General features: G+C 35.9%; 1 protein-coding gene across 1 annotated transcript; it reads left to right on the top strand.

Moving 5' to 3' along the window:
- The first annotated feature begins 7,683 nt into the window (after positions 1-7,683).
- Positions 7,684-9,977, top strand: LOC118751663 (transcription factor grauzone-like). The gene is made up of 6 exons (XM_036486475.1): positions 7,684-7,867; positions 7,928-8,291; positions 8,345-8,765; positions 8,866-9,066; positions 9,126-9,507; positions 9,564-9,977. The coding sequence occupies exons 1-6, from the start codon at positions 7,760-7,762 to the stop codon at positions 9,756-9,758; spliced, it is 1,671 nt and encodes a 556-aa protein (XP_036342368.1). The 5' UTR covers positions 7,684-7,759; the 3' UTR covers positions 9,759-9,977.
- Positions 9,978-13,078: the final 3,101 nt, after the last annotated feature.

Here is a 13,078-nt window from a genome sequence, read left to right as displayed (position 1 = left end):
CTTATTCACTGAAAATTGATATTTACAATGATTTTTGGACGTAAAATAAGAATTGTATAAATTTTTGGAAAATGGTCGTAGCCACGCCCACTTATGATTACATTTGTATATCTTGGTGACCGCTAAACCAATTTCTCCCAAACTTGGCACAGTTGTTAGCCTTGGTACAATATAGAAAACGGCTGAAAATTTAAAAAATCGGACAATAACCACACCCACACATAACGGTAATTTAGAGAAATATGGAATCTTCGATAAATCAGTTAATATAGAAGCGAATTTATTCAAAATTGATGCTTGCAATAATTCCTTAGCAAAAAACACGTTCATGATAAAATTATGACCAGGTATGTTCGCATTCTTTCTGAAGGCACCTTGGTAAATATTACATACAAATTTTTATTATTTTATTTATTTCGCTAGTTATGTTTCATTCTCCATTGGGTTCATATCCTTTTTGTGTTCGTAGTAAAAGCGGCCCAGCTCGTAACCCGCTAGGGTCGAATTTTGCTGAAATTTATACATTTATCCACCAAAATCATTTGATAAAGTGATACACTCTGGTTAAATAGCTTTCCATACAAAGTTTGACAGTTCATTTATCAAAATGATATGTTTATCATTTTATCAAGTTTATCACTTTAGATGAAGGCCCGTAAAGTTATTTCTTCTCCTGTAAAATTAAAAATTTGTTGGTTAGAGCCTTTGTGAATTAAGGTGACGCTACCGTCGCCCGTATGCCAGGAACATGAATGTGTAAAAATGATACGAGACTTAGCTCTACATTTATGCAATTGAAATTGTAAAACATGTGGTTTCTGTGTACGCATGGTATCCTGGGTTTTGGTATAAAATAGAACCCTTAATATTAATGTTATACAATTATTTATTTTGTTTATTAGGGATTTTTCTAATAAAAGTAGAAAACTTACATCCGAATCGATAAAAAAAATTAATAAGATTTTAAATGCTCTGAAAATTTTTATGAAAATGTTACTTTAAAAAAGCTCTTTGAGGGCCGTTTTCTCAAGTGACGTTTAACTTTAGAGCTCACTTTATATGTAAAAGTTAAATTAAAAGTTGCGTTCCCTAACTTTTCTGGGTTAAAACCTGTAACACTGTCAAAAGGCAAAAGAAGCCAGAGAACTGAGCACGGGAATGCTTTCTGGTAAATTCCTGCAAATTCTTGCAACTTCTTGCGAGTTAGGGAATGAAACTAAAAAGTATGGTTGCGTCTAAAGTAAAGCATTTGATTATTATTTTTAAATTGGTTTACAACCAAGAATGACATACGTCAAAAACACTCAGCGTGATCTACATTGTCAAATGAGAAGTGCCGTAAGTTTGGCTCCATGGATGTAGTTTGCCGATCTTGGCCCTTATTATGAATTACATTCGATTCGATCTTCGCTGGTTATGGAAGATCGAAAGTGAAATTTGCATTATGAGCTATGCAACTGTGTCGAAATTTTCGTTGAGTATCGGATCTTCTGTCGGACCGAACTTTGCTTTCGATGGTGTAGCGAAGTTTTAGAAAATTGTGAAAAATATATGATTTTGCGTTTGTTTAATTACATTTTGGCGGCTAGACACTAATTTTAAACAATTTTTGGGAAATCTTTAGCTATTTGTACAGTGATTTAGGGGTGGGGGCGGAGGGGGAGGGGGCGTGGCTCCCCAAAGCCACCCTAAACGAAAGAGGATGAACGCCGCTTTAAGAAAAGTCACCCCTCACCCCCTCCCCTTCGTAAAGACCATTGGGAGCTTTTTGAAAACAGCGGAAACTTGGATTTTTTCCAAAACGATTATAACCCTCACTACTCCTTTCTCTGTTGCCCAAGAAGAGGGGCTAAACACCTTTTGCAGAGAGCACCTTTCTGTTTCTGTAAAAAACCAGTAAAGCTAGTACGGGTTACTGCGTACGCGAACAGGGCTACTAATTTCTGCTGGAAAGCGTTTCTTAACCCAAAAAACTAGCAGAAACTAGCAGCTCTCTCTCGATCTTACGCTTTTCTTTTTTTGGCTCTCCTGCTAATTTCTCCTAGTAAAATTTTTACTAGCAGAAACTAGCAGCTGTCAAAATGGATAAACATAAATTCGCGCCAAATATTTTCAATAGTCAAATACACTCATCAGCTGATTACTTGCTAGTTTCTGCTAGTTTTGAGTTTCTGTACTTTTTCATTATTTGGCTCTCTGTGAGCGTAATTTCAGAGAACGTATATTTATTGAGAAGGTCCAAGAAGGAATCAGCGTGGAAACTGTCAAATACCAACAAAACTGGCGAAGCGCATTTTAAGAGCGGCCAGCCAGAGACAATTGACTTTTAACAGAGCCCAGCCAGAGGCAAAATAAATTTAACTTAAATTTAATTTATTCTATCATTCTTGCTGCCAGTCGACATTCGCAATAGGGGTGAGAGAGTTTTTGAACTGGCTGCCGAGATAGGTCGATCTTCCACTCAGCCATCGATATTCGTTTGTGATACAAGTGTTTTACCTAGTGTTCATTTCGTTATTCGTTCGTCTGTGTGTATGTATGTGTACGTAGAATATTATGCTTAAGTGCCTAAGTGTATCTCTCATATATGTACATAACAATAACATTTTCCAATTTTTGTGTTATTTTCAAGTAAAAAACTATTGGTATTGGATTAAAAAAAAACTGTGAAAAGAATTATTTTTTTTGTAGAGAACTCACAAAACTAAGTCGAAAGTCTGTATGAATTTTTTCCATATTTTCGATATTTATGGAAATAATTCAGTTTTTAATTGTTTTCGACTTGGAAACTTTGTTTAAAAATACTAAAAATCAGAAAACGTCGGATTTTGCCAGCACTAGTAAAAATCTCGCTAATCTAAGCCGAAACTATTTGAGAAAATTTTCAATATTTTCAATATTTATGGAAATAATGCAGTTTTCATATCTTTTCTAGTGCATGTAACCATGTTCTCGGCGATACATGTAACTTTCATCAAGATTAACCAGAACAATTGTGCTTCATTAACAGTTGGAACCAGCTGAAACCAAAAAAACTATGTCCGCTAAAATGGATTAAACACAAACTGGAATTGACATTTTTTACACACATACAGTATCGGTCATATCTATAGCACGCCATTTCAAAGTGATATTGTGTGCCACTTATGGTTATTTATTTATTTTTAAGAATTTTCAATTAAAATACAGTTCTTTCTCTAACAAACCCCATATAAACCCAAGTTTAACAATTTGTAGAAAACTTCAAAAAATGGCAACAAATTTTCACCTAAGTTTCAAACTTTTTTCTCGGAAGTGTTAGAATTTTTTGAGTACACAGTGCAATTTTAGTCTGATAATGTGCAAATTTCACGTGCCTACGAATTACCGTTAATTTTTTAGAAATTTTTTTTCGCATTGGCTTTCATATAATGAATAAACTCAATTTATTTGTATATGGATAAAAACCGCAACACCTTTGGGGAAAAAAATTCTAAAAAATCAACGGTAACTTTTAGTCACTTCAAACTTGCACATTATCAGACTAAAATTGATTGGGCTATAAAACTGTGTATTCAGAAAAATTCAAACACCCTCGATAAAAAAGTTTGGAATTTAGGTGAAAATTTGTTGCACTTTTTTGAAGTTTTCTACAAATTTTTAAACTTGGGGTTTATATGGGGTTTATTAGAGAAAGAACTGTATTTTATCCCTTGTCAAATTTGGTTTGGAGACAAACCGGTTTCGGCATTGTGCCATCTTCAGTGTCATTTTTCGGCACAACGCCGAAACCGGTTTGTCTCCAAACCAAATTTGACAAGGGATGACGGAAATTCGTTCCATAATACATCATACACCCACCCTGTCGAAAACAACAACAACCAAAAAGGAAACTGTATTTTAATTGAAAATTCTCAAAAATAAATAAATAAACATAAGTTGCACACAATATCACTTTGAAATGCCGTGCTATAGATATGACCGATACTGTACATCAGAGAACGTATATTTATTGAGAAGCTCCAAGAAGGAATCAGCGTGGAAACTGTCAAATACCAACAAAACTGGCGAAGCGCATTTTAAGAGCGGCCAGCCAGAGTCAATCGAATTTTAACAGAGCCCAGCCAGAGGCGAAATAAATTTAACATTAATTGATAACGTTTTTACATGCATACATATATATGTATGTACATATGTGCATATTACTGCCAAAATGCTACGCACATCCATACAAATGTACACATCTACAACTAACGGCAGCATACATACATATACACATAATCACACGCATACTCAAATACAACAATAACTATTTCTTTCATAAACGCATGCGCGCATTTCTCAAGGCCAAGTAAATTCATTCATAAAAACAACCGCAGCACATCTCCCCGCAAATTCATCACCCGCAAGCGCAACTTTTTCAATCCGACCCAAAAATTATAAAATCTTAAGATGAAGAAATCTCGGCCAGCCAAGTGAAAAGTGGCAAACTATTTCTCTATATCCAGTAAAATAAGTTATCTCAAATTTTGGAAATTTTTGGCAAAACACTCTATTTCTATGTTCCATATCAATATTTCAATACTTAACTAGTTTTTGAGATGTAATTTTAATAAACATTAAATAAAAGTGTACGTTTTCTGCAGGAAAAAACAATATTTTTTTTTATAAAATCAAAAGTTCTAAAATCACAAACATATTTGGTTTTATCGGAAGTTCACAAATGTAACGTGGCAACTTAGCTCGTTTTCATATTTTTCGGTCCGAAATTATAAAATTTTTGTCCATGACGCGCCACAATTTTTGTACAGGTGGGTCAATGTGCCTTGAACACAATTTGTATAAATACAAAAAATGATTTTATTTATTTGTTAATATTAAAAATTTCTATACTTCAAAGCTTTTATAAAAATATATTTACATATATGCACGGACGATTTTTAATATTTTTCAACCGTAAGCAAATCTTCAGTACCATAAAAGATTCAAACACATCAAAGTACAAGCAATGCAATGTCCAAGCTAGTGGTACTCCACTGTACATGTGTATATGAGTGTATGCATGTATGCGTGTAAAAAATGTCAATTCCAGTTTGTGTTTAATCCATTATAGCGGACATAGTTTTTTTGGTTTCAGCTGGTTCCAACTGTTAATGAAGCACAATTTTTCTGGTTAATCTTGATGAAAGTTACATGTATTGTCGAGAATATGGTTACATGCAGAATTTTAAATTAATTAATATTATTCTCCCTACAAAATGCAAACTTATGCGAAAATCGAAATATTTCGTAAACGTAGGGTTAATGGTTTCGCGCACGTGCCAATCTGGTGGCGACTCGCAGAAATTGAATAATTTGTGTGGAAGGAAGCGGTGAGGGGAAGACGAAAGCACATCAATCGTATATATGTATGTACATATGTACATTTATTAGCCTGTTCCAATAGCAGTCCGGTTTACAGATTTAGTCAGAACTTACAGGAAGTCGTTCCTATTGACATAAAACCTGTAAGTGGGAACACTTTTGAGAGAGTAATTGAGCAACTGTTCCTAGTCAGAAGTTACAGGATTTAGTCCGGAGTTGTTTTTCCTGTAAGTTCATGAAAAGTGTCAAACGAACAGCTGATTTACATGTGCAAACAAAAACAGAAAGCGGTGAAAGCAAATAACCTTATATTTGTTAAAAAAGGGAAGTAAACAACCAAATATTTGAATATGTATAGATTTTAATAATTATTTAGTGATATTTCAGCCAAATCAGCGTTGTACCAATGCCATGTAAACAAACCGACTGACGTTTTTACAGGAAATAGTGCTTTTTGCGTTCCCGTGCACTTCTGCATAGTTCTCCTTTTACTCTCACTTGAGAGAGTAAAATTGTAGTTTGACAGTTCCAGTTCCGAAGTTCAAAGGAACAGACTATTTAAATGCATACATACTTACATTTTCATTTGTTTGTCTTTTTGGATGCATGAAAAATTTGGTAGCAGAAGTAGGTAATGAAATGAAGTTTACAAATACGCATGTGCTTTATAAATTTAGGTTTAGTTATTAATAAATTGGATATGTAAATGACAATGTGGGGGCCAAATATGCACATGAGTAGCGATGCTGCCACCCATATAAATATTGAAAATGTTGAAAAGTTTGTTAAATAGTTTCGGCTTAGATTAGCGAGATCTTAACTAATTGATGAGAATATCCGACGTTTTCAGATTTTTAGTATTTTTAAAAAAAGTTTCCAAGTCGAAAATAATAAAAAACTGAATTATTTCCATAAATATCGAAACCATGAAAAAAATTCATTCAGACTTTCGACTTAGTTTAGGGAGATCTCTACAAAAAAAAAGAAAATAATTGTTTTCAGTTTTTTTTTTTTTTTTAATTCTAAGTAGAAAAGATTTAAAAACTTAGTTATTTCCATAGTTCTCTGGTAATTTTTTCAATTTTCTCATTCTTCTTCTTCCTGATAACTATCTGCTAGAAAAGAAAAGAAACAAAGCCACAGAAATCTAATAGGCGATAGGCTGACGGGGTGCTTGCGGAGGCAGGCGCGTGCTTGTGTCGGATCAAAAACAAAATCTAAAATATAAAAAAAATTGTAGTTTATAAAGGTCTGTATGCAGTTCTCAAGAAAAGCTAAAATTCCATACAAAATGACGTACAAGAAATGGCTAAGAAATTTTCTTAAGTCAAATTTCCTTCAGGCAGTACGCTGTTCTTAAGAAATTTGCTACGCTTTTTACTACGGTTTTCTAAATTTTTTTTGTGAAAAAAGAGCACAAGGCAACCCAGGTTTGCAACAGAAATATATGCCCGTTCCATTATTTCTTGAGGAAAGAGTGAGGCAACAGGCTGCGAAGTCTCAAAAATGTCAAAATTCCTTGGACACACACGAAATAATGACGAATTTTTCTTGACCGTTTTCTTGAGAGCTGCATACAGGCTTCACTCTTTCCTAAAAAACTTTAGAAAACCGTAGTAAAAAGCGTAGCAAATTTCTTAAGAACAGCGTACTGCCTGAAGGAAATTTGACTTAAGAAAATTTCTTAGCCATTTCTTGTACGTCATTTTGTATGGAATTTTAGCTTTTCTTGAGAAGTGCATACAGGCCTTTAAGGAAATTTGACTCAAGAAAATTTCTTAGCCATTTCTTGTACGTCATTTTATATGGAGTTTTTGCTTTTCTTGAGAGCTGCATACAGGCCTTAATGCCTGAATTATAATGGAAGTAAAGGAACGGAGTGAACTGTCACTTAATTATCTATTGTATGTCCTCTTTCAGACACGTCAAGTCTTGAATGCAATTTTTTCGCATTCTCTTTTGTGTTTTCTATTTGCTTCCACACGCGTCAACTTTAATTGAATTCAAGTCCTTGGTTCCTAAATGGGAAGCATCGAAAAGATCAAAAGAGACAAGAAAACTTGAAACGAATTGACGGTACGGAGGTATCTGTACTCTTCCCCTCTCTTCCCACCTCCTTCGCCAACGAACGAGCAGACTTGAAAGCAAGACTTGACGTGTCTGAAAGGGACTATGGGCAAGGAATTCAAACGATTATAATGCACTTGACGCAAGTATCTAAAATCAATAGATCCTTACGAATTCGCCGCGATTTGTTACGATTCGCCCCGTGTATTGTAACCAAGGTATAACTGTCAAGGCGAATTCAGCTGATAACTGTGAACAGTCTATACCCTTTAAGAAGAGGCAGAAAGGTAAATAAATTTCTGAAAACTTAAAACCATTAATTACGAAAATATTTTTTGATTCGTCAAAAATGATTTGCCGTCTGTGTTTGGAGGAATCACATAATAGTTTCGAAATCTTCTCTATGAGTGGAGAAACCGAAATTGCTAAAACCATTGCCAAATATTTTCATATCGAGGTAAGACAATAATGCTATATACATATAAGGGTATTTAATTTACTTAATATTTCTTTACAGGTACAGCCTGATGATATTATTTCTAACAAAATTTGCGAAAAGTGTTGGCAACATTTATTCGATTTCCACAGGTTTTGGTTAAGTATAGATGAGAAACAAAAAACTCTTCAAACGCATTTAGTTTGTATTGAAATAAAACCAGATATTGATGCCATTGAAACGGAAGATTTCCCAGGACCTAATTTAAACTCTCCCATTGACTCTAAAAGTAATGAGTTACGCGAGCCGGAAATCGACATGACCGTGTTACACCCGGCTGTGTTCGCAGATGGGCTAGAATTTGAAGCAACTGACATGAAAGATGATGAAATATCGGTGGACCGAGATTCATTGTTTAGTCCAGTACCTTCATCGGACGAAGATGGTAAGTACTTACTGCTTTTTATTGATGCAATTTATAATTAGAAATATTATTAGTTCCTCTAACCGAATTAATGACATCCGAAAATAAAGCCTGTAAAAGCACTAAAAGGAAGCCAAAAAAGACAAAATTAAAAAATGAGAAAGGAGTTGTCAAAACAAAGCATTCAAGCAAAAGAATTAAAGCGAAAAAAGAAATGAGAGACCTTGAAGGGCTCAAATCAAAGGCAAAAGAAAAGCAGGAGAGAAAACTAGATACGCAAGCATTAATACGGGAACTGGACGTATTTATAGCAGAAAACACGCAATTAAGTTGTTGTCTGTGTTCGGTACCACTTAAAGATTTCAATGAATTGAAGAAGCATTTTCGCCTGGAACACAATTGTGTGGGATATGTACCTTGTTGCAATAATCGATATCGGAAAAGAACATTGTATGTAGATCATCTGAAACTGCACAAGGACCCAGACTTTTTCAAGTAAGTATTTATGTTTTTATTTTTATAAAAGTGGCTCGTATTTTGATTTCCAATGGTAATGATTTGCTACTTTTTTCTGTTCTTATTACTGCATACGCAGATGTACTCTTTGTAATAAGCAATTAGCCAGTCGAAACAACTATCAAAATCATATGGATACAAAACATCCCGACGCTGAAAAATTGCTTTATTCCTGTAAATTGTGCCCTCGGAAGTTCGTCAAACAATACATTTTAGACTATCATATAAAGTCTAGTCATACCACGGAACGCAATTATATTTGCAAAACTTGTAACAAGGGGTAAAATCCTTTAAAAAGCACGACCCCATTGTATATTAAATTTATTTGTTTTTTTTAAGATTCACCCATTCAGCAGTTTTACGGCAGCACGAAAAGGCAGTCCATTTGAATACCTATGACTCTGTATGTGAAGTTTGCGGAAAATGTCTTAAAACGCAACAGAACCTCATTACTCATATGGAAGCCATGCATAGTACAGTTCCGCGTCCGGAAGAACAATGTAAAATTTGCCTTAAGTGGCTGAAAAATGCACGCTGCCTAAGAAAGCACATGATTGCACATCGCGACCAAGCATCTGGACAAGAATTTAAGTGTCCACAATGTGGTATGGAAAAGGCGACTCGACATGCTCTTTCCGCGCATATACGGTATTATCACACAGACAAAGTTTTCACATGCGCAATGTGCAACAAAGAGTTTAGAAATCCACGGGCTTTAAGGGTAAATTGATTAATTAAGTAATCGATGTAAATTTGTAATATTTACTCCATTCGTAGGAACATGAGACAATGCATACTGGTACACATTTATATACCTGTTCATTTTGTCCCAAGACATTCAGATCGCATGGTAACATGCACAAACATAAGGTGAACAACCATTCTAATGTATACGTGCCGCACCGGTCGCAACCAAACGAAGTTACTAAAACACTTCTAAATAACTTATCAACTAATGTAGAACAGAGTTGAAATGGAAGGCAAATATTCCATGCAGTATAGTATTAATATGGGTCTTCACACCGAAGCTTGGTACTCTGTGTCTCGGTGTTCGGTAATCTTTTCCTATGTATTTTGTTTGTGTAACACTATTTTACACAAATAAAGTATACTAGAAAAAATTATCGAGCACCGAGTTACGCATACCAAGCCCAGGGACCCATAATATTTTGTATTTATTAATGTCGTTATGCAATGTTTTTTTTTTTTTAATAAAAGTAAAAAGCTAAAAAGGTTTTTTTTAATAATAACAATAAACATATCGCGCACCGTCTTCAAAAGGGCCACAACTCAAAATTACACGTTTGTCAAAATATGCGAAAAACTATTTCTTAGCATATGATAGCCATATGGGCAAGGGGGAATTTAATTATATACAAAATTTGCTCCAGCTTTTGCTGAAAGGTAGGACCTGTTCGAGGCACATAATAAAAGCGGCATTACTGCCGCACTGATGAAAATTTGCAACACTGTCGCAACGGCCTAAATGATAACGTTGCTATAAATTCACTCCGAACATGATACTTTAATAATTCGCGCAACACTGCGGTTATGAATGCAACTCGAACAAGCCCGTATATAAAAGCAAATTTTGAGTTGTGCCTCTTTTGAAGACTGTGTGCGATATGTTAGTGTGTGGCCTTGATGTTGTTACACAAACCGGAGAGATCTACACTTTTACATTCCCACGACAGTGGATTCTACGTACGGGGGGTTTTACCCGACCAAGGGCTGTTATTTCGGCGATCTAACCCCGTTTAGGTCGGTGAAATATCTCAGAAGTAGTTCGGTGTGTCAGACCAGGATATTCTGTAACGTGACATCAGTCAACACCTGCCTTGGCTGGTGCCACTTTAGGGCATGATCAGGTCTGCGCACCACGCGAGATTCGACGAGGAACTTCGAGGGGCCCGTGTTCCGCTGCACAGTCGCAAGCCCCAATTGCGACGCAACCCACTACCACCACATGTGGGCACCCTCCGCAGCAGCGCACACAGCCAATGGCGATGAGGCAACAAACATCCCTCACCTCGCATAACAACATCCCTGCAGGGAAACCGCGGACTAGTGAATCTAATTTCTAGTTCCGTACTAGGTCTTTATCGCCAAAAACGAATTAGTCCGATATGAACTAAATCCCCACCAGTCCAAAATCGGAGAAAAGTGGTACTTTTAAAAAACTAATTTGTTTCAGTTTTTTCAATAGAAATCGATATCTAAAGTGACGAATTTAGAAATGGTTCGGAACTATAGAAAAAGGGATGCACAACGAACTAGATCTTATTTGTCGAATTTAGAACTAATTCGGAACTATCGAATAAGGGATGCAGCGGGGGGCTTGTTTACTTTACATAGATATGTGTTTGGCAGCTTTTTCGTTCAAATGCGCTTCTATTCTGCGCTTCGCAGATGCTTTTTCATAGCTTGGTAATACAAAACTAAAATTTGTGTTAACATTTCAACATCTTGGGACCGTCTGGAATCTAAGATATAGCAGCGAGCACCTCTGCAAACTCAGCTACAGCTAAAGGTATGTAAACGTACATTTCTTACAATCATTCAAACAAATTTAATTTCAAATTGAAAACAAATTTCTTCCAAAATAACTTAAAATCGCGCCACGGATGAACCAAAAAGATTGAAAAATCATGATACTTTTTTCTTTCGTCTATCGATTTCAGAACTGGTTCGGAACTATAGAATTTAGGACTAGTTCGGAACTATCGAAAAAGGGATGCAGCGGGGGGCAATTGACACTTCCTAGGACATCGCCATGTTAAATTCGCCAGTTGCTTGCATGCAAAAGAGATTTATCGCGAACCAGTACTAGGTCTAAATATACTAGAAGCGTACCAGTTCAGAACTAGAGATATTCCCCACAGGGATGTCTCCTGGGCACTACCCCAAACAAGCGTTAGCTAAAAGTGAGAATGTGTTAAGGCTCCGTTATGCATACTTGGCATGGCTTGAGAGCTGTCACATAAGAAATCTGTTAAATGAGCCTCGCGTGTAATCGGTTATCGAACGCACAGCACTACATACGTAGAAGTCTGTTGGTTTTTGATTTCTACGTAAAAATGGTATAGCAGTGCATGCAATGCCAAGTATGCATAACAGAGCCTTTAGTGTGCCTAATTCATTTTGCATGCTGTCGCGTTCTCATCGTTACGCTCTTGCTTGTATACGTACCAAGGTACATTGAACAGGTAGTATCAGTAGAGCAGCTGATTTGATTTATTTTCAAATTATTTGGTCTCGAAAATGTCAAATATTTTTTAATTTTTTCTCACGAAAATTATAAGTTGTTAAAATCCATTTGCTTGTGAAACCTTTTTCCATACAAAACAAGCGATTGAATAGCAGCTTTTGGAACGTTCGCCCAACTCGGCAGCACGACCGCTGATTACTGGGCCTTGCAAAGGATGGATCAATGCTTCGAGAAGCAAACAAATTTACTAGGAAAGAAAGTTGCATCAATTTTTATTTTTTCCAATTTCAATTTTTTATTTTTTAAATTTTTTTGTATTTCACATGGCACGCTTTGATTTAGAATAAAAAATTCAGAGCAGTTGTTGACACTTTCGATACCAGAAGCAACAACAAAATACACGCAAATGTTGTTTTTGCTCTACTGATACTACCTGTTTAATGTGCCTTGATACGTACACACCACGATTGAGAGAAATAGAGATTGCGCCAATCGCGGTACTGCTAATCCGCTCTTTGTGATTTTGACAGATTGAGCTGTGTGCGTGACGTCATCTTGGTGCAATTGTTGAATGTGAGCATACGAAAAAACCAAATAACAATTTTAATATTTGTGCGTTAATATTTCTGCGTGGTTTTAAACAATTATTGAGACATTAAAAAGCAAAATGAAGTGTGCAGTGGCAAAGTGTATAGTGAAAACAAAAGGAAAGCGTGCTATATAAGTATACGGACGCAAACCTGGCGAAAAAGTGGAAGCAGTTATGCCTGCGAAGACATGCATTAAACACCAAATCGAGCTTTGTGCTATGTGTGTGAGCTATGAGCTTCTACATGGAACTATGTTGGCCTTTCCTTGGTGAATTGCAGTAGGTATATTTCCATGGTGAATGTAGACAGTTGCTGGTTTAGTTTGCTGGCAATGGCATACATACAAAAGCAGTTTCTACAGTAAATAGATACATGAACTTCACTACCTAGGGGCTGTCCACATATTACGTAAGGGAGTTTTCGCCTGTTTTGAACCCCCCCCGCGCCCCCCTTTCCTCGCGTAATAAATTGTAAGATTTAATTGATCCCCCTCG

This window comes from Rhagoletis pomonella, unplaced genomic scaffold, assembly GCF_013731165.1.
Source record: "Rhagoletis pomonella isolate Grant_MI unplaced genomic scaffold, Rhpom_1.0 Rhpom_scaffold_00890, whole genome shotgun sequence".
NCBI classification, from domain to species: domain Eukaryota; kingdom Metazoa; phylum Arthropoda; class Insecta; order Diptera; family Tephritidae; genus Rhagoletis; species Rhagoletis pomonella.
Note: the sequence above shows the minus strand (reverse complement) of the source record. Positions and strands in the feature narration are given on the sequence as shown.

Excerpts from the sequence above, each read along its gene's own strand:
- LOC118751663 (XM_036486475.1), top strand. The coding sequence starts at position 7,760 with ATGATTTGCCGTCTGTGTTTGGAGGAATCACATAATAGTTTCGAAATC. Across the intron at positions 8,766-8,865 it reads AAGGACCCAGACTTTTTCAA|ATGTACTCTTTGTAATAAGC; the intron begins GTAAGTATTTAT and ends CTGCATACGCAG. Across the intron at positions 9,067-9,125 it reads TGCAAAACTTGTAACAAGGG|ATTCACCCATTCAGCAGTTT; the intron begins GTAAAATCCTTT and ends GTTTTTTTTAAG.